The sequence below is a fragment of the Hippichthys cyanospilos genome, chromosome 1 (assembly GCF_059441005.1).
Source record: "Hippichthys cyanospilos isolate Australia breed blue-spotted pipefish chromosome 1, RoL_Hcya_1.0, whole genome shotgun sequence".
NCBI classification, from domain to species: domain Eukaryota; kingdom Metazoa; phylum Chordata; class Actinopteri; order Syngnathiformes; family Syngnathidae; genus Hippichthys; species Hippichthys cyanospilos.
The window spans coordinates 13400046-13420731 of NC_142369.1; the positions used below are offsets into that span (position 1 = coordinate 13400046).

The window sequence follows — 20686 nt, forward strand, 5'->3', positions numbered from 1 at the left end:
GCATTAAAAAAACAATCGTAAATATTTTTAGGAGACAAACATGTTTCGTATTTACTTTTTATTTTCTAAAACAAAAACCCAGTCTTGTGTAAAAGTTGCCTACTCCCCCATAAAAGATTGTGTATAGTTTCTTTGTATTTTTTTTTCTTTAAAAATAACTTGCTCCATATTAATTACACCCAAATCTTGTATAAAAGTTGCTCGCTCCCCCATGTAAAAATGTATGGTATAAAAGCATTATAAAAGGCATAAAAACATTGCGTCCGTCCATCCCCTACATGTAATGACCACAGAGCAGCAGAATTTGCACTTGACGGCAAGCTTTATTTTCTTGCAAATACACTAGAAATGTTTACAAAAGCACTGTAAGAAAGGTGTGTGCAGTGGGACTTATCAAAAACGACTAGTACTTGGAAATGTTTTTGCACCTCTCATGACAAGTGGGAGATTGTCATTCGGAAACAACAAAACCAAAACCCATCAAATCAGTGACGACAATGTCGTCCGCAGCGATAGTGGGAAAGGGGCGCAAACTGAAAAGCGCGGGGACCCCAAACAGGTTTATGGCACAACTGCTGGTCCCCGAAGCATGGGGAAGAGGAGGGGGGGCGTCATTCATCACATCAAGATAATCAGCCTGGCCATGGAGGCCCTCCCTATTTGACAATGTTAGCATGCCGATTTAGTATCAGCTACGTCCTTTTCGCTTTTTTTCTTACTTTCACTTAAGACTGAAATCAACTTGGACCCAAGTGGCACACTAAACTATACGCACACAAAAATGGACAATTCCGAGGGGGGGGGGGGGGGGGAAACAGACAGACATAAATACATGGCCTTGTTATAAAAACCATTCATTTGTACACACAACTCCGTATTGCTTTTATCTTACATAATAATAATAATAATACTGAGATTCCACGTCAAAGTGTTCCTTTTCAGCCTTGATGTCAAGAAGGCACAGCAGCGAATACGGTGGGGACGAGGCGGGGGCAAAAAAAAAACACGGTAGGAGGCATCGGTTTGTGGCACGAGGAGCTAAGACAGGGACGTCTTTGGTCACAGGTACAGAGGGGGAAGTAAGGTTTCAAAAAGGTAAGCTTGCGTCGTTAAAGGTCCAGAAAAAAATATACAAACATCGGATTTACCCGAGCCGACGAAACCGCGACCGCTTAGTTGGAAATTGAGACTTCTCTCTTGAAAAGCTACCTTTCAGATAATTCGCTGGCACAACTCAACACGAGCCATAGCAAAGTCAATCACACCGTTTCACAATGACATAGAAAAAAATTTAAGTTTCCACTAGGTGGTTTGGTTCAGTGCAGTTAGCGTTTTTGTCACAATAAACCTTGGACTTTTGAAATGTTGGTAATTCAACAAAACTGAGGTGGCAAGGATGCGGACAAAACGGCCCCTTTTGTCTTACGATATTAATTCACGAGACGAAATTTGACATATTGTTAGGTGATTGAATAAACGTTTTGAAGCAAATCGTTTTGAGCAAATCCTTTAACGTTGGGATGCCGGATGCAGACAAAATTGTCCCTTTACGATCTGAACAAAACGCTACGCAATGTGTAGAAATCAGTAATACATTTTTGATATCGATATTTGGATAATTATGTTTAGTGTTCAGCTGTATAGACAAAACCAAAACGTAACAGAATGCGACCTAGAAAAAAAAAAAAAAACTAACAAAATTTTGTGTTAGTGTGCTGGATGTAGACAAAACTTCCCTTCACTGTTAAACGGAATTTCACTAAACGACGCACAGTATCAAAAAACTTGTTAATTTTGCAAAACGGTTAGCGATCGTTTGGGACTACTGTAAATGGTGCATACACATCATCTGGCGTTTTTCCGAACAATCTGGACCACACCCTACCAGAGGAAACTTTTCACAGAAAAGATCAAGAAAAAAAAGGCTCACGAGTAAACTTGATGACCACAGTGTTGTTGTTGAACGAGTGGCACAAAGGTAACTCCTCACCCCCTCACAAAACAAAAACAACATTGAGTGGCAACGTGAAGACTTGACAGGTGAACGGCCACTCCCTAGCAGCAGAGATACCAAGGAGGGAATTGAAATGTCGCGTATAGGCGGACCACCTGCTGCAGAAATCGCAAAAACGATTCGAAAAACAAAAAAATACACAAAGGGCACATTTTCCAGGCAAGAAGTGTGTGGGTCTTTTGTTGAAATGCTAAGACAACAAGTGATTCAAGTGCTGCGTTTTGCACAGTAACACCAACAGTGTCTTGGACTTTGAAGAAAAAGGAAAGAAGACCCGGGGCCCCAGACTGCCCGCGGTCTCAATTGTGCTTGAGTAACAGTGTAGACGTGCGAACCGTCATGGCGGTAAGGCAGAGAAAACGGGTTCGAGTCTTCCTTGTAACTTTTTTCCCCCGTTACCCCAATGAAGGAAAAAAAAAAAAAAAAAAAAAAAAAAAAGACTAGCCACGGGCGGGGAATAAACTGAGCAGCTTGGAAATGTTTCTAGTGTTATTGGAGGGAAAGGGAAAAAAGTGGGGCCAAACACACTTTCACAACCAGCTAGCGTGTGAAACAAAAGGCAAAAATAGAACTTTTTTTTGGCTCAGTCTGTGTGTGTTTTTTTTTTTTTAACCTTATATATTTTGTTAATATGACAAGGCGTTTCCCACTGGGGGACCGGTGCATCCGTGTTGGAATGACGTGCATTTTGGGAAAACGACATCCGGTGGAGTCCTTCAACTTGATTTGAGTCAACCAGGAGAGGGAGAGGGAGAGGGAGAGGGAGAGGGAGAGGAAGCCTCTCTCGGTTGACTCAGTCTCGGCGTTGAGGGGGGGGGTCAGATAGTCCTAAGAGGGCTCGGGGAGCGTTCCCACACCACGGAATAGACGACACCCCCACTTGTGTGCTGCTCCCTCAGCCCCCTTCCAAAACTGCAGAGGATTGGGGGGGGCGGCATCCTGCATCAACAGTTCTGGGCATCCACTGGAGACATGGCGATGTAGGAACCGTTCCTCATGGGCTGGGCGGCGGGAGCTTCGGGTGACTCGTCAGTCTTGTCACTGACCTGCGTGTACGCGGTCTCGTCTTTGGCCGTCTAGAGAGGCCAATCGGAGGGGAGGGGAGAGACCAAGATTAGTATGGGATGGCAAAAGGCGGCCTTGTCACTGTCCAGCAAATACACCCAGGAGCAAATAACAGGGAGCTCGGGTTTGCAGTTTGAGCAGGGATTTGAACATTTTCAAATATTTGGCACGCGCGACTATTTCATCAATGACATCATCGATTAATTGGGGTCAAGCTGATGATCATTATCTTAGCGCGAAGGATAGATAGGTACACGCAAATTATTGTGTCGATGGGGTTGCTTTTTTGCCTAGAATATCCCTACTTTTTGGGGAAGTATGTGATTTTTTGTTTTACGGTGGTGCCTCGGGAAAATTTTGCAATAAACATACGTCGTTTGAAAACATATCTTAAAAAATACCGTTGCATTAATTTTCACGTTATAAATACAAAAATGACAGTGTTTCTTGTTGGACAGTGAACAATTAAAACATCACTCGTGCTTGTACATTAAAAATGAGTTTTTGAGTGTCAACAGTGAAAAATCCTCATAATTCTGTATTTCCTCGTTAGGTGCCCAATTACTGAATTTCGGGAGAAAGAGCCTGCTCTTCTGCTCGTCTAGCTGAATTAGGGTTTATTAGGAGAAATGACCACGTTTGGGTTTTTATGCAGCAATATGAACGTATGTAGAGGAGATTTTTTTTTTGTAAATAATGCAGTTCTATTTGAGGAAATACAGTAAATATGGGATACTTGGGACAAACAGGATAACATTTATGTAAAGAGAATAAATAAGGCAAATGCAATGTGTAAACAAATAACTAAGACCCAAATGGAAATTTTAAAAAAATATACTCAAGATGGCCAACAAAATGGAAAAACGGCAAACAAGGCAACCAAAATGGAAAAACGACTTACAGCAAAAGAATGAAAAGCCTCAGTAAAATCAATGCGTTTTACTTCGTTCTAAAACAGAAAAAGGGAAAAAAGGGGAGGGTTACAGAAAATATAAACAACAGGGTTAATACAACAACAGAAAATGCTTCACATGGCAATTAAGCATCGTCAACATTTTGTCACCATGCTAAGCTAGCAAACCTGTATTTGGAAAATGGTTTTCAACAAAATATAACATTGGTATTGTGAAGTTGGTTCTGTTAGCTTAGCATGCTTAGCCTTCAAATAATGACAAACAGCATGTTAAAAATGCTATCATTACTCTTTCTGAACGTTGCTAATCTTTTTAAGCGAAAGCAAACTAATTTGTCCAGATGCTAGGCTAATAGTTAGTGTTCTCAACTGTTAAAAAACATGACACTTGCTAATAAAAAAAATGTGAGTTTCTAGTCGCGGTTGTAAATTCTATCAAAAATGAGGCTACTTAGCAAGTATTCTTAACAGAGTACTTTAGAATATACTGTGCCTCTGATGAACTGTAAACTGAATAAAAGTGCACTTTAGAGTCAATTTTGGTCATTTTCTGCTTACGAAAAAAGACTGTTGCTGCTTCAACAGACAAAGCCATTTTCATCCCACTTTTGCTTTGAAAAGTAGCTCTGCCAAAATCATCGGGCTCATTCAGTAATTAACTTAGACACTCGTGCATTATGCGGAGTCGCGGGTTCGAAGAGGCAGAGCGCGCTCCTTTTTTCATTAATTTGCGTACGCAGCCTGGCGCTTTCTTGAACTGGTGCCAGCTGTATTGCTGGACAACAAACAAGCGTACTGCGTACCAAGTTTTAGAGCGCCTAGTGACCGAACTGGAGCTCTGTATTTGGTGCGCATTGAATTCCCGAATGGCACAGTTCTGCCATGTCCAAACGTCGGAGGGAAGTAGTGCACGCTAAAGAGCGTGTTCCCATATGCACCAATTTTTAAAAGATGCTGTTCTGGTACTAAGTAGATGCTATCTTTGCACAGTCGTTCAGCAAGCAGTTGCCTCATAATAGCATATTTAGGATGTTTTCTCCACTACATCAGCAGGTTAAAGCATTTGAGAAAGCAGTTGTGAGCTAACAAAATTACAGCCTTTCACCAAAAGATGCAGGTAAAAAAATTGTCTTAGAGAAAGACAACTTTACTCAGAATTTGGGGAAATAAATGGTCATGCTTGTTTTGCAGTTAAGGATGCATGCAACGTATTAGATACAGCATGCGGATGCAAATTGGGCTTCAAAACCTTCCACAGTCTAAATCTTGCATTAAACGTCTAGCTGCACGCTGAAAGACTACTGGATTATTATTGCTACAGGGTTAAGCCTTGGGTGGGCTTTGAGGGGCCATACGCGGAACTCACCTTCTTCTGGCGATTTCGGCAGAACAGGACCACGAGGACAAGCAGCAGAATGAGGCCCATGCCCACGATGAGCAAGGGAAAGTTGGAAACCAGGGTGACGATAAGCAGCAGCGTCCTCATCTGGGCGGCAGAGTCGTCGTCGACCGTTGCCGTCTACCGGACGAAAAGTGGATGTTGTTATGGATGCTGAGGTTCAGCTTTTATACCATGGGGGAGTCAATCTCACCTCATTGACGTACATGATGGGGAAAATGGTCTCATTTAGGTGCTTGGTGTCACTGTAAAGCAGGAGGCGACATATTACCAAGGATGGAAGAAGGATCACGTAAAAAAAAAAAAATTATATTATCTGGACTTACGGGAAGCCTATCACCCTCTTCAGGATGACGTTGAGCTGAGCGCGCTTGCAGGCCCGAATGGGAACACCTGTGGTCTGTAAACACAACAAACTAACTGCTTAAAAATGTAATTGTGACTTTAGATCCATTTGTGAATGAATTGAAGCAATTTTCACACAAAAGCAGATGACCGATATTGACTAAATAATAACCCTGGCGCATTAGCTTGGGTGTCTACTAATAAGCACAATTTTCCCCCCAAACATCATTCTAAGAGCACGCTAATAGATTCATGCTGTACGCCAATAGCCGTAACTATATAACCGTAAACACAACTGCAGGTTCTAGAATGGGCCGTACCGGCTGCAGATCCAGGTATGTCTCGTGCTCCTCCTTGTTTGGATTGAGGCCCTCGATGGCGTTGATGTACTTTGGATCTGCCTGGTAAAAATGCGGGAAAGACACCACGATGGGGGCACCTTGAGGGAGGCCACAAAAGTAACACAGGTCAATGGCCGCTCTTAAACTCCCAAGGTAGATAAGAATAAACGTGAGATATAGCCTCTGTGTAAATATAATTGATGTACAGCTGTAGATAGCGCCGGCATGTGTTTTAATGATGTTTAACACAAACATCCAGAGTCCACTCCTTCTTTTACGCAGGGATTGTAAAATGCCCTTTACACTCCAAACACTTTATATTCTCAAACACACTCAAAACTAAATGCATCATACAACAACACAAACAAAATCACAAAAGGGACAATCAAAGTCTAAAACAAAGCTGTATCCAAGACTGTGTGACATCAACAAAAGTAAGTCGTAACAAAGTAACCGCGAGTGGAGACATTCCCAGGCGTAGTCAGAACAAAAATGACTCAAACAAGGTCATGACAACTCATCCGGGTTTTTACCAAAGGAACCCAGAACGACACCCCAACAATTGCCGGCTTCATTCATTGATTTAATTGAAATATATTGTCGACTGATGAAACAAATGTTGAAAAGGCTACATACAGCCTGGTACTAATATAGTCGAAAAATATCAGCATTAAAAAGAAAGAAAACAGTGATATCCATCCCACTCAATTCAAATAATGACTTTGAATCTGCAGTTTCTCACTAAATGATTACATTTCAGGTAGACATTGAATGAGATTGCTGAAAGTAGAGTTAAAACTATAAGACGCATATTGAATGATCAAGGAATTTAATGATTTTGAATTATACTGAATAATATTGAACAACGTGTAATCATGTGGAAAGATGTTGAAAAATATGAAATTGATGGAAGTGATACAAAAATGCAGACATTAAAGGAGACCCCCACGATATTGAAAGGAAATGGTAGTGGCCATTGAGCAGAACTGTTTGAATTTGAAATTTGAGAAAACAGTCAAAAAATGTTGACATTACAGGTAAAAAGCAAGAAAAAACAATCATTTAAAAATTTGGAGGAAACAATTGTAATCGGCATGAACTACATTTGAATCAGTGAAAAAAGTCAAAATGAAAAGGGAAAAAAAATCATTAAAATTTCAACTGAAAAAAAAATCTTCAGATGAGTCAGAAAGTAAAGGTCGACTCATGTGGTTGTGTGATCCAAAACATTTCAGTGTGATGAATAAGGCCGCCAAATAAAAAATTAAATGAAAATAATAATCAGCTGTAATGCAAAATATTGCACAGCACTGGAAAATACGTAATTTAGTTCATCTAATTTTACTGTTAAAGGGGTTTAATTTCCTTGTCGGTAGTCCATCCAATTGGCTAATCTAGGCAGCAAAAGTGTCTGATAAGGAAGATGAATGGTTGAAGGAATGCAAACAGCAGAGTCCAGAGGTGAGCATGTGTAACGTATGTCTGGGATGCTCCTCATGTTCTTATCGCAGCAATGGCTCGCCACTCAACACGATCAAATATCCCAATGGTTGCGACACCCACGCGCTTGCCACCGTTAATCATTTAACCACATGGTCGAAAATCTAGCAGAAGTTACCAGATTGCGCTGGTTGAGGGGGTCATTTCAGGGTGGTGGGCTGTAGTGAAGTTGTTCCGCATTTTAAAATCTTAAAGGGTTGACAAAAAGACATTTCCCAGTCTGAAGTGGGTGGCTCAGAATCACGTGTGCAAATAATTCATGGCTTAACTGTCGAGAGTTTCGGTGTAAAATGTGATTACGTTTGATTGGTTTCATCACAGACATAAAATGGTACCATGTTTTCATGTGTCAACATTAAAGAAATATTTCAGTACTGGTAACATTTAAAATTTTAATTTTTACATTTAAAATTTTTAAAATTATAAAATGAAATAATAAAAGTTACTAAATTCAGTTACTTTGTTTTGAAGAAGCAGCACCACCATTCGTGGATAATGAACAACCTTTTCCCGCTAATGATTGACAGAAGGTATATATAATTGACCTACATTAATTGCTTTGCTGACATTATAACCTTTGCCTTGCTTTAATGGACAAATTTTGAGAAAAGAACTTTTTTTTTTTTTTTTTAAGATATAGTGTGTTATTAAAAAAAAAAAAAGCAGTTTCATTGATTTTTTTTTTTTTTTAACTGACAGTTGAAATTAGATGGCTAAATCTATTGGTGGGGAATGGTACTGTTTTCTTTTGTCAACGGCCAAATAATTAAAAAATTAACAAAATGTTACATATTATATTGTACCCACGGCAGACACTACATTAGCGTCTTTGTTGCCACTGTTATCTGTGGCTGCAGCGGCAGCTGGGTACTTTGCCTTTATGTGGTAGGCTAAACAAGCAGAAAGAATCACTAGCTTTAATCAAAGGCACCGCTGGAGCGTTTAATTTACCATCCATCGGCCCAACAACTCTCACACGTTCCTCCCTTGTCACGTTGTTCTTGTGATTCCTGAACCTGCCCTCCCAGGAGCATATCAGGTTATGCCGTGCCCAATGACAGCCAATCAATGCCCACTTCAGGGTGTGATTGACCTTAGCTTTCCACCCTCAACAAGCGATTATCTCACTTTTATTCATTGATAATACTGTACTATTGTATGCCTTTCAAACCTCCACATCTCCCAGGTGTATTTCTGCTTTAACCAGTGAATTTCTATCCCAGCTTATGTTACCTTGTCGACAGACGCTGACTTTGAGCACACCGGTTCCCAGACAATCTCCAGCGGGCACGCAGAAGCCCTCATTGGCAGGGTTGTCCACGGGGCTCATCAGCACATCGTTGGGGGGTGCAAAGCGGTACGCCTGGATGCCTTTCACCACCACGTCCTTCACATAGGCCAGATGAATAGACCTGCAGGGACAAAATATGACGCTTACTTTTTCACCCTGCGCTCTCATCTCCAAAATGGCTTTCTGTGTATCATTAGCTTCCAGGGTGTGTTCACTTTTCTGGGACAAACTCTTTATCAGTTCCTGAGACAGTTGTTATCTGTGAATCACGATCCCACTTTTTGCGTATTTTGGTTCCTTGACGGTAAACAAGGGTGTGAGAGGGCATGATATTGGAGCATGCAAACCTGCAGAGATCAGCAGCGAAGATGTAGAGCAACTCGTTCCTGTTGATGAGCGGATGGAAGACGGCGCCGTCTGTGCCGTTGATCATGTTGCTCTGATTGGACGACCAAAATGTCATCTCCCTAGTCATAAAGAGAAAACAAAAACAGCAAGTTTATGCCTTGATCCTACATGAAACATCACTATTACTTTGCTTCAATGAGTCACGTTTTTAACATTCAAAGGAACATTTAAAGAAACATCTTCCAGTCTAATTGATATGTGCATAATCAGGTGGCTAGATTTACTATTCCTATTATAACAAAGAAAAAAAAAAAAGATTCAACTTATTTGATGTTTATTGATGTTAATGGCACTGTTTGGTAGGGTTTTTGCTGACATTTTTACGTCATTAGCACTCTACGTGTTAATATTGTCGTAGGTATATTTTGGATAAGAATTAATTGTTTCACAATGTTGTTACTTTGTTTTAAAGCAAGAACTGACGACATTGAAAGTATAATCCCAAATGGACTGACACAAAACAGGTTAAAATCAGACAGCCGAATTGGCTGATGGTACACATTATGCTGATTTTATTGTAAAATCCTCATTACTTGCAATACTATGCCATTACTGTTTTAAAGGGATAGTAAACTTTAGACCGTTTTTCATTACGGACAGGAGGAGGTGCTGCATTTACCATTGTGCGTAGCTATAACAAACATGGCCGCCTCGGGACAAGTGCCACCCCCCATGTAATACAATTTAATGATAACTAGACCTATGATTACATTTAAAATGTTTTGCTGATCATTAAGAACACATTCATTTGCAAGATTTTGACATTTAAAATAATTTAATGTATTCCTTTTTAAAGAAAAACGGTCTAAATCTTACACACTGTCCCTTTGACTTAGCAAATGACAACATGCAATGCATATTTTCGAGCAGGTCGAGCAGGTCAAAATCAGGTGTTTTAAAGTTGAACTCCAGTTTACACTATTTTCAACATTCACAGCTTCAAGGAGCCAAGTGTCATGACATGAATTTGGGGTTTCTGGCGATATTTTATAAACGATTTGGGAAGAAATGGGTCAAAGGGAAGATCTATTCTATGTTTGATGTGGCGCTTTGTCAAATCTTTTGACCTGGTTCTATTCTGAGTACAAAGTCACATTGGACAGCCAAACATTAATTTTGCAATCATGCTCCACTTAAAATCCAGAGAGCAAAGGCTTTCCCCCTTTGAACCCAACTCAAACGTTGTGTAACCAGGCAAATAATGAGAATTTCCAAATGAGTGTAACTATGGGTGTAAGGAGGAAAATTTAAACAAAGAAACAAATAATGAATAAAAAAAATAGGCCGAGGTGGTTTACCTGAGTCCGTTCCACGTGTCAATTTTGCCGTAGTCCATGTAGTCCTGCTCACCGGTGTTGAACACAAACTCCCCTTCATGGGTTCCGTTTTTCTGCCAAAATGAGAAGGGAGAGAGACAGGTTAAGACACGAAGCGCATGCTGGCGAAGCACTGAGTCAGAACGTGTTTATGTCCCGACGCTTTAATGAGCGCTGTAAAGAAATGCCGCTTTGTGTTTGTCTGACACAACCCACTCGGAGGGCACAATAAGCCTCAAACTCAGCACAAGGAACGCTCATAATTGGGGATCAAGAGGAGGTGGGGAGGGGGCAGCGTTTGTGCTTGGCTGCAGCTTTGTTAGTTGTTTTTTGGGGGGGGTGTTTTAACATTGGACTAAAGCTATGTTATATCAAAACCATTTATAGCAGTTGTAAGCAGGTAATGCTGGTGGCATTAAATATATTACACATAAAATCCATACCATTTAACATGTATATCATTAAAATTGTTGATAAGCACATTCTCCGGATCGGTCATTCAAAACAAATCTTGAATTTTACCGGCAAAAATTAGTTGAGCGATGCAAGGAAGTTGTGACTTCCTGTGTGTGTGTCACTCACTTTCCTTATGTACAAACTAAAGTCAGTTTGTTCAAAAAATACAAAATCATGCAGTGCAAGATAAGTAGGCATAAATGTGTTAAAAATGACAAATATTCAACTACTAGCTACTCAAACTCATTAAAAGATGGCTTGTTCTTACGATAAAGGGAAATACAGTGTAAAGCCGCTTATAAGTGACACCTCTTGAAGTGCAATGGGAGGAAACAAATGTTTTTTTTTTTAATTGCCAATTAATCAGTAGTTTTCTCAGCCAAAAAAAAAAAAAAAAATCAGCATAAGACAAAAAAAAAAAGAAAAAAAAATCGGTCAGGCTTAATTAAAATGTCCCATGTACAGTATGAGGGATGTATAAAAGCATTTAAGCATTGTGTCTACGAAGACATGTCCCAAACAAATGAGTTATTCTCCACTGGAAAAAGTGCTTCAGTGCCGTTGGAGCAAGGGCTCAATCCTTAAAAGCCATAATGCCAAAAAATAAAATGTTCAAAAACCTTATATCCCTTTTAGTTTTTGTGATGCTTAAAACTTTTCATCCGCCGCTGAAATGAACATGTGCGTGAATGTGTCAATGTGAGGCTTTGTAAAGCACTTTGTAAAGCAGTTTGTGGGAGCCGAGTTCAGGGAATGCTGTGATGTTCGGTGTAACGCTATCTGTGATTTTTCTTCACCTGTGTAGCCCTTTTGAGACTGTAGTGATTTAGGGCTATATAAATAAACTTGACTTGACCTGGACTCCATATGGTGTTGATATAATGTGCTCCATTAGTGCACCTCACCACTAGCACTACATTTTCAGAAATTGCGCTTGTGGTCTTTGTTAGCTAACATTTTGGTAAAACCTGGGCCCCTGCCTCCTGGTCAACGTGTCTGCTCTTAGTACATATAAATAAAATAAATAAATCACCGTCAAATTTTGGCTGAACCCAAAGAAAAGCAGTAAAATCCACAAAGAAACAGGTGATTTTTAAGTCAGGGTAGTTATGCGTTCAGGAAACTGATATTCTCTACAAACCATTCAAACCACTTTTGCGAAATAAGTCCCATTAATTTCCATAGTTAGTGTCTTTACCAGCATGGGCATAATTCCCAGTAAACACCCTGACTGAGTCACCCAACTAAGTGGCTCATAACAACGACCGACAGCCTCACTGCAACATTGCAGAAGTTGCGCCACGAGCAAACAGGAAGCCTGTGGATCTACATGATTATGTGACCGCAAGTGAACCCTCAGCGTTTACCTTCCACATGAGCCCGAAGTACTCGTCCACGTCCGGCTTCATGGAGTGGATCTTGGTGAGGATTGGGTCCTTGAAGCCCCACAGGTACTCGTGCACCGTGCGCGTTGTAAACAACTCGGCCCCCAGGCTTTTGATGTACATGGAGATGATGCTGCGCAGGATGAAGGAGTATGAGTTCAGCTCGTTCATCACCACCTGGGGAGACATAGGGGAAGGAAAAATGGCAAGGGGGTGAGTGGGAGGGGGCATGTTTCATTTGTCAACAATGTTTAATGGGAAAAGAAAAAAAGTCCTAAAAAAAGAAAAAAAAATACTTGACTGCAGTTCCCTTACATTTAAAATATTTTATATAAACATATTTAAAGTGTACAAAAAGTTTTTTTATTGAGCATATTCATATACAAACAAAAATATGAAATGAAAAATGAAATATAAAAAATATTTTACATCAAAGTGAATATCTTGACATACATTTTAGAACTGTATATTTTAAAACACTTGGTTTTTACAAAATGCTGTAAAAATGTTTTTATTTTAAAAAAATGTTTAATACAATTCAACATATTTAATATGAGTTTACCCTAACAATAAAAATAATTTAATGAAAGCTTGAAAAAAATGTTTTAGAACTTTGAATGTAAAAATTAACGCCTCCTATTTAATCATTTTCCTACTATTTAAAAAATATGCTGAATGCGTACATGTGGGTGTACATGGAGGCCCTTCAGGAAGTGCATGAGATTTGAACAGGGTTCCTGCAAGCATCAGCAAATCTTATTTAATGCTTTTCAATGCCGTGACAGGAACAGTACAGTTTCCTTCTCAAATTAAGAACAAATTAATTGGAACATGACACAACCTACTGCTTAAGTGACTCTTCTGCAAAGTGTTTATATATATATATATATATATATATATATATATATTTTTTTTTTTTTAAGTTTACTATTGCTAAAGTGACTTCTGCAAATCATATATATATATATATATATATATATATATATATAATTTTTTTTTTTTTTTTTTTTAAGTTTTATAGGGATTAGTGACGCAATTTTCCGGCAGATTGAGTCAGAAATAAAACGGATCATGTTACAGGATCAATGGTTATGTATTCTGTCAAATGAAATTCCAAAGTTGAATTAATCAGACACAGATGTAACAGCACTCTTGTTGTAAGTCTTAGTTTTTTTTGCATTCAAAAATGCTTGTGGTCACGGTGCATTACTGAAAACAAAGAAGCACAGATATAAAAATGTGCTTCTCACAATTGATATTGTCCATGGCGAAGATGAAGAAACAGTCCCTTACCACCAAGGGGATGTTGATGGTCCTGAGGATGTCCACTTCGGGGTCGCCCACAGACTTCTCCCGCATGAACACAAAGGTTTTGGGGTTGAGAGCGTACACTTTAGTGCCATTCTCTAGGAAGGTGACGTTCTCTCTGGGCCGGTACTCCCTGCGGCGGGAAAAGTGGTCAGACACCATGAGCAGAGTCGGAGGTAGGCCGAGGCCGCGGTACGGACGCTCCGTTACCTGTAGGTGTAGGGTCCGATCTGCTGGACGGAGGCCCTGCCGCCAGCTAAGAACACTTCCGGGTTGGTAACGTTGAAAAAGTAGTACTCCATGTAGACGGGTGGGGGAGGGTTCTTCCACGACTCGAACATCTGACTCTTCTCCGTCAATGTTATTTCCTAAACACAACAGAACATTGCCATTGACGAGTCTCAGATCCGTTTTTACTGGGCTCGTTCAGAACGAACACCAAACTTGGAAAAAAGTATGGTGGATTTGTTGACAGCTGTTGTGATGTTTGACGCTGTTAGGCACTGTTATCTTTATTAAGTTGTTACTTCCTGTTTTTGTCCCGGTTTCCTGATGCTAGTTTGGGACAACACATGGTTATTTTCATTGGGAGTACAGCAGTTTGTTTGGTCCCTAATTGACAGTAATCGCTGCTCTTTCTGCACTAAATGAGGTTCATTTGAGGGCACTTACACACGCTCACAAGATGGAGACTGTATACTATACGTGCACCTCAGCAAGCTCCGACAGGAACTTAAACAAGATGGGCATGCCTGTGAATGTCGGCGTGGTTGATACGGGATTACAAGTAGCACAGTCTAGTGAAGCAGAGCCAAGTCGGGCTTTTTGCCCTGATTCGGTCAATGAAAACATTCAATGTGTTAATATGAAAAAAAGCAAAGCACCTCTTTTTTTTTCCCCTCATCTAGGAAGCCTGAAATATTTATACTAAAGTACAGACACTTGAAAGATGTACTCAGTAAAAAAGTATTTGGATGGTAACTTCCTATCACTGATGTATATACACCACAAAACAGGTTATCTTTAACCAAGTTACCACAAGTTTCATGTTCAGCTGTTGAGGCCATAATAAATGAAGGTGTTGGACATTGTCTCTCCATTAAACTTGAGGCGCGGCTGCCACTTCCTGTCGGGAGACTTTCCGACCTTGGCGCATGTTTATGGCCCAACATGTTATTTGTTGTATTGTTGCATCCTCAAAACAACACTGAGGCTTCCCGTGAAACCGCAGCAGAGATCAAGGCAACCAAAATATGTATGCAATGTTCCTGTTCCAATACGCTAAAATATGCAACTTTCTTAGAGGTGATCTGACAACGGGCATTCTTGAACGATTACACACATAAGTGTCACTAATTCTGGAAAAAAAAAGTTTTTTCCAGTATTTATTGGTTTAGTTGTTTTCTGGTTTTGTACTTTACACCAAGTTTCATGCTTTTCTGTGGGTTAACACTAAGATGCTTATATGCAAGGAAAGATGCTTGTAAATAAAACTATTCTCTCAAAAATAAGACTGTTTCTTTAAAAAAAAAAAATACAACATTCTGAAAATATTAGAACATATTTCTCAAATATAGACTACAAGTATATTATCCAAAAATGTAAATGTTGATCTGCCTTAATATATAAAACAACAAGCCTCCCACTGTTTTATTACTGAACACATTATTTTAATGTTTTTTAATTTTGTATTTTAATTATTTACCTTTTCTTTCATATATGCATTACAGTATTTCTCTTTCAAGTTTTTCCACCTAAATCATATTTCCTCTCAAAGAACCTTTAACAAGTTCGACCTTTTCACTAAAAAAAGGTTGCTTTAAGCCTTTGAAAAGAGGAATAAAAGTTCATATTTACATACATACAAGTGAATATTTAAAAAAAAATGCAGCTTAATTATGGGGAAAAAAACAGAGGTCTTTAGATGCAAAAGATTGCTTTTCCATCCTATAAAATGTGCTTTCTAAATACACGTTTCTTTCCTCCCACGATATTTTTGTATTTATTGTATTTTTTAACATTTAAACTACTACAGTTCTTTAAAACTGATTTTCCTTGCAAAAAAACGTCTTCCTCAAAAAAAAAAAATCTAAAACCCTTTATTTCACCTGACTTCTCATGAGATCGCATTTTTCCCCTCAAACAAATATGGAACTAAAATTTGCCTCTGCAGCAAGCCATAATGAGGAACACATTACTTTTCAAAGTCTGGTGTCGCTCTGAAATTTCACATTATAAGAGCTGAAGTGAAACCAATGTAAAGCAAAATGTTCTTCCTTTGGTGTTAACAGAATAAGCATTTATCAGCTGTCCCAACATTAAAAAGCATCAACCCTTGGATTTTTCCAAGGTTTCTTTGATGCTTTTTCCTGTTATTTGGACAGCATTTATCAGCGGGAGGGCATCACTCATGCCAAAAGAAACACAGTCCAGGGACACGAGTTGAGTTTGATGAGGACTGGTCCTTAAACCAAACAGCTTTGGGGGCGCTGTCCGGCCCTGATGATAGCTGATGAAAAAAAAAAATTAAAGTAGATCAAGCTGTACCCAACGTGACGCTTTCAAACACTTTGATGCTCAATCTGTCAACCTTCATTCGGTCTTGTGTTTGCTGTTTCCTGGTTCAAGTGCAGTTGAGAAAAGAAAAAAAAAAATCATGCCCTCGGGGGTTGAAGAAAGCAGAAAGCAAGAAATTCCTCACATGATTTATGCTTCCTTCCACGCCCTAGAGCAGGGATTCTTAAACCTTTTGGGTCCTTGGACCCCTTTAAAAGGAGATTTGTAAAAGGACCACAATCTTTCTGAATTTAAAATATTACATTTTAACTTTTGGTCTTTGTTAACCTAAGTTTAAAATAAAAACAAACTGAATAAATTATATCTCTTGGGAGTGATTTTACAACCGCGAGGTAGAAATTACAAATCTGAAAATTACCATTCATTTAAAAAAATTGAGAGCAAAATTCTATGTTTGAATAAGTAGCATGTTCTTTAAAATGATTTGTTATCTTCTGATCTCTGAATCTTGTATCAAAAGTATGAGGAGTATGGGTGACTACTCACTACTCAAACTGCGATTGGCCTGGAGAAAATGTGTACTGAACATTTCTTGTTAACGAGACCTGAACTACAACTTATCAAACTTGCAAATAGGCTTTTTCTTTCTTGAGGCAGTTGAGGATTAGCTGCTTTTACCGCAGAGTTGAGGATTAGCTGTTTTTCCCGCAGAGTAACTCCTCATTTGGAGATTTCCAATGAGGAAAATTAACTTACACCAAGGCGCAGAGGGGGGCTGGCTGGCTTCCTCCCTAAGTAGTCCAGATGAGTTGGCATGGTGCCCCCAAAAACGCTCACCACTGATTCTTGTCAACAAGAGGAATGCCAACAATTCCAAAAAGGTCAACGGCAGTAGCGGGCGTGGCGGGGTGCGATATATAGCGTGTCAGCTGCTGCCCCCAATTGAGCTGCTGAATTGTCAACTTAACCCTCCTATTATGTGGTGGTGTTTGAATGTTTTAAAATGTAGAAAAATATATATTTAAAATGGGGGAGCTTATACTTTGCCTCATTTTTTCTGATTTTCATCATCCATATTTTTGCATTACTGTATTTCTTCTTTTTAGATTATACATGGTGTGGATGTATTAAATGTTGACTTCACAGGAAGCAATGAAGCAGCAGTTTTTTTTTTCTTTTTAACAAACATCCCACCTTGTTAGTGCCCATAAGTTGTACATGAGTTTTACTAAGACTAGAAAGCTGGCTTTCTGGTTATATTGGTGTCTAGCTAGCTTATATATCCATGCATTTTCTAGAGCCGCTTATTCCTTAGGCAGATCGCAGGCTTGCTGGTGTCTATCCAAGATGGCTTCGGGCAGTAGGCAGGTGACACCCTGAACTGGTTGCCAGCCAATTACAGGCAGGGCACACCGAGGACACGCACCCTACATCACACATACAAACAATTTAGTATGTCCAATACACCTGCCACACATGTTTTTGAAGTGTGGGAGGAAGCCGGAGAGAGCCCACGCGGGCTCGGGGAGAACATGCAAACACCACACAGGAGGCCAGAATGAGGTGGACAAAAAAGTGGTCCCTTTAACTGTGAGGTGGACGTGCTGGTCATTGTGCCACAGAGCCGCCTGGAACAAACTATCATATAAACGTATTCACATTTTTTACCTGTTAGTTTTTCACAATTTAGTTTTCTTTTCTGCTGATTAAACATCTAGCTTTGTTTTGGAGTGTTTGCATGCTCACTTTTTTGATGCAACAGAATTACAATTGACTTTTGCTGTCTTATTTTGTATTCGTTCCATCTTTTATTTGATTTACACAAAAACATGGCAAACAGTGACTAATTAGATAGCAACAGTGTTGATGTGCCATCATATTTGGTTCGACCATGAGCATTGGAGGTGTTATCAAACTCAAAAAATACAAAAAAAAACAAGCAAGTACACAAGCCTTATGAGCCTCAGAAGGTAACAAGGTGCTCCAAGTGCTGGGAATGACAAAAGGAGCATTAAGAGTGGCTGCGAGCTAAGTAAAACACACATCACAACACAACTCAGCAGAAAGACAACTAGACAAGGCCCTGAGGGTAAGCAAGTTTCACCGGTCAACTCCATTGCCCCATTCCGACAGAATATATACCCCCGCCCTGCAAGCAGACACATTGCAACCCTCATTCATGCATTCATTCATTTTCTAATAACCATTAAAACCATTCAACTTTAAATGTGCCCGCAAGGCAGGGTTCCCCTGAATTCACTTAGCCTGCTGTCCTTTCTTTCATTCAGATTCATCCATTCATTTTTAATGCCATACACCCTCTTTATAGTCACGGGGGTGCTCCAGCCTATTGCAATTAACTTGGGGCGAGAGGTGGACAACACCCTGAACTGGTTGCCAGTCACTTGCAGGACACATGAAAACATTAAGAGGTTTTGTTGCAACTTTTTTTTTTTTTTTTTGCAGTTTGAGTTTTAAACTTCACTTTGACTCACGACTCAGGAGGCGTACTGCTAAATGAATATCAATGAAACAAAACGGCTTCCTGATTAAATAATGAGCAAGCGTCTGCTTGAGGGGTAGTTGATACCCCTACTGCAATCATACTGCATTTTTTTTTTGAGGGGGGGACTTATACAGAACAATAATTACTTTGCAGAGAACATTCACTACAAAGCACAATGACAGTCAAACGTTTGGAAACAGCATCAAAGCCATTTTTTTCCAGCTAAATATGACTTTTATGAATAAAATTCTTCAGAGCAGGCATTTTTGGCTTGATAGCTTTTCACATTTTATTATGACATTTTCTGAGTCAACTTTTTGATAGAGGTGACACTTTATGTCTGACTTCCAGTTTAGAACTCTGCATTTTCCAACAGTTAATACCTTGGATTACTTGATCTCTCATTGTGTTTGGGACCATTTAAATATGAAAAGGTTTCCAAAATTTTGATTGGTACTGTGAATTCAAAATACATAGAAAATATGATCAAAAATGAACAAGGCCAGCAGATTTGGATTTGGACGCAATCCTTGAGCATTCGCCCCTGAAGATTGAGACTGTATTTGTCTCTTAGGTTAAAACCCAATAAACAGTCACACAAGGATGCATCTTATTAAATAAAACACATATAATAGAGTAAAAGAACCCATGAGTTAGAAATAAGACCTTGATTTAAATATTTTTGCACACTTTTAAATCAGTTTGATCCGCCATACAACAGGAGACATTCACTGTACATGAATGAATGGCAATGAATGAAAGAGGCTTCGTGAACTCTTCAAAAGGGGGACCTGACAACCACTTTGGGGCCCAAAACTTCGGGGATAACCTCAAATTGAGACATGCACAGCTTTAGAGCAAACCACTACCCCTACTACTACAAATATAGGAAACATAGGAAAACCAACATTCTGCATTGTTGTGATGACGACAATGTGCTCAGTACATTTTAGTAGTATTCAAATGAGAAAGGTTTCTAAGGGCACGAATGTTTCGTAGAAGTGGGTAAATAGGAAGACAAAAATCAAAGCATGAGTGAATGTGTCAGTGGGTCATGCTGCATCAGCCGGTCTGAGCCGAAGCGCAATGCTTTACTGTGGAGCATTTTCGTGGCATTTGGACGAAGAAAAAAAAAGGTCAAATCGAGCTCACCTTTTTCAAACGGTTGTGTATGGTGGTCTGAAAGACTTGAGCCACCACCAAGGCGATCCCCACGATGAGGAGGTGGGCACACACGATGCCGGTGGCGTAAATGGCACACGATCTCCGGGTCATGACGACAAAACGACACAAAACTATATAAAAAAAAATGTTGCCTTTTTTGAAGGAATTGGGCGTCCCAGGGGCAAGGTGCGTTCGATTAAGTCTCCGCGGGTCTACTTCTCGGAGAGGCTTGTCTTTCTCCTTATTTCTCCGAGTGTTACTGTGGAAGGCTCCGAGGAGAAGGTGGCGAATTTAACCGGTTGAAGGGTGTTTTTGAAGCGCTTTGATGACAAGGAGGAGCCGCCGCGTTGGCTCCCTGCCCCTCTTGGTTCCTTCTCACTACTGGAATGAAGCCGGTGAGGCGGAGCGCCGCGTTTTGGGAGGCTGAGCCGGGCGGGGCTTGGAGTAGTTGAAAAAAAAAACACCCGCTATCTACTATTTAAAAGGATGCTACTCCGACAAACGTCTATCAGGCTCTGCTACAACCATGTGCTCCCCACGCCCTAGTCTTTAATGTTTTTAAAACGCCATATTCGGCAAATTTTGACCACTTCCCCTTGTCTTTTAAACTACTTTCGCGCTTTAGTTTTAGCATTTCTGAATTGAAAAGGCGTACGAGCGACATAGTAGCGTCACGTGACGTTAACGGGTTTATGTTTCAACGTGTAGGTTTCAAACTTTTTTTTTCGGCCGCCAGAAAACCGTTCAAAATTCTTTTG

At 39.8% G+C, this 20686-nt stretch overlaps 1 protein-coding gene across 1 annotated transcript; it reads right to left on the reverse strand.

Moving 5' to 3' along the window:
* Positions 1–303: 303 nt before the first annotated feature.
* scarb2a (scavenger receptor class B, member 2a) lies at positions 304–20407 on the reverse strand. The gene is made up of 13 exons (XM_088418442.1): positions 19917–20407; positions 13952–14109; positions 13727–13874; positions 12416–12610; positions 10575–10666; positions 9216–9335; positions 8811–8989; positions 6057–6175; positions 5718–5791; positions 5585–5636; positions 5359–5511; positions 3981–4028; positions 304–3090 (listed from the first exon to the last, which is right to left on the reverse strand). Exons 1-13 carry the CDS (start codon positions 20037–20039, stop codon positions 2959–2961), a joined length of 1593 nt encoding a protein of 530 aa, XP_088274568.1. The 5' UTR covers positions 20040–20407; the 3' UTR covers positions 304–2958.
* Between the last annotated feature and the right edge of the window lie 279 nt (positions 20408–20686).

Excerpts from the sequence above, each read along its gene's own strand:
- scarb2a (XM_088418442.1), bottom strand. The coding sequence starts at position 20,039 with ATGACCCGGAGATCGTGTGCCATTTACGCCACCGGCATCGTGTGTGCC. Across the intron at positions 6,176-8,810 it reads AGTCAGCGTCTGTCGACAAG|GTGCCCCCATCGTGGTGTCT; the intron begins GTAACATAAGCT and ends GCCTCCCTCAAG. Across the intron at positions 5,792-6,056 it reads CATACCTGGATCTGCAGCCG|ACCACAGGTGTTCCCATTCG; the intron begins GTACGGCCCATT and ends TTGTGTTTACAG.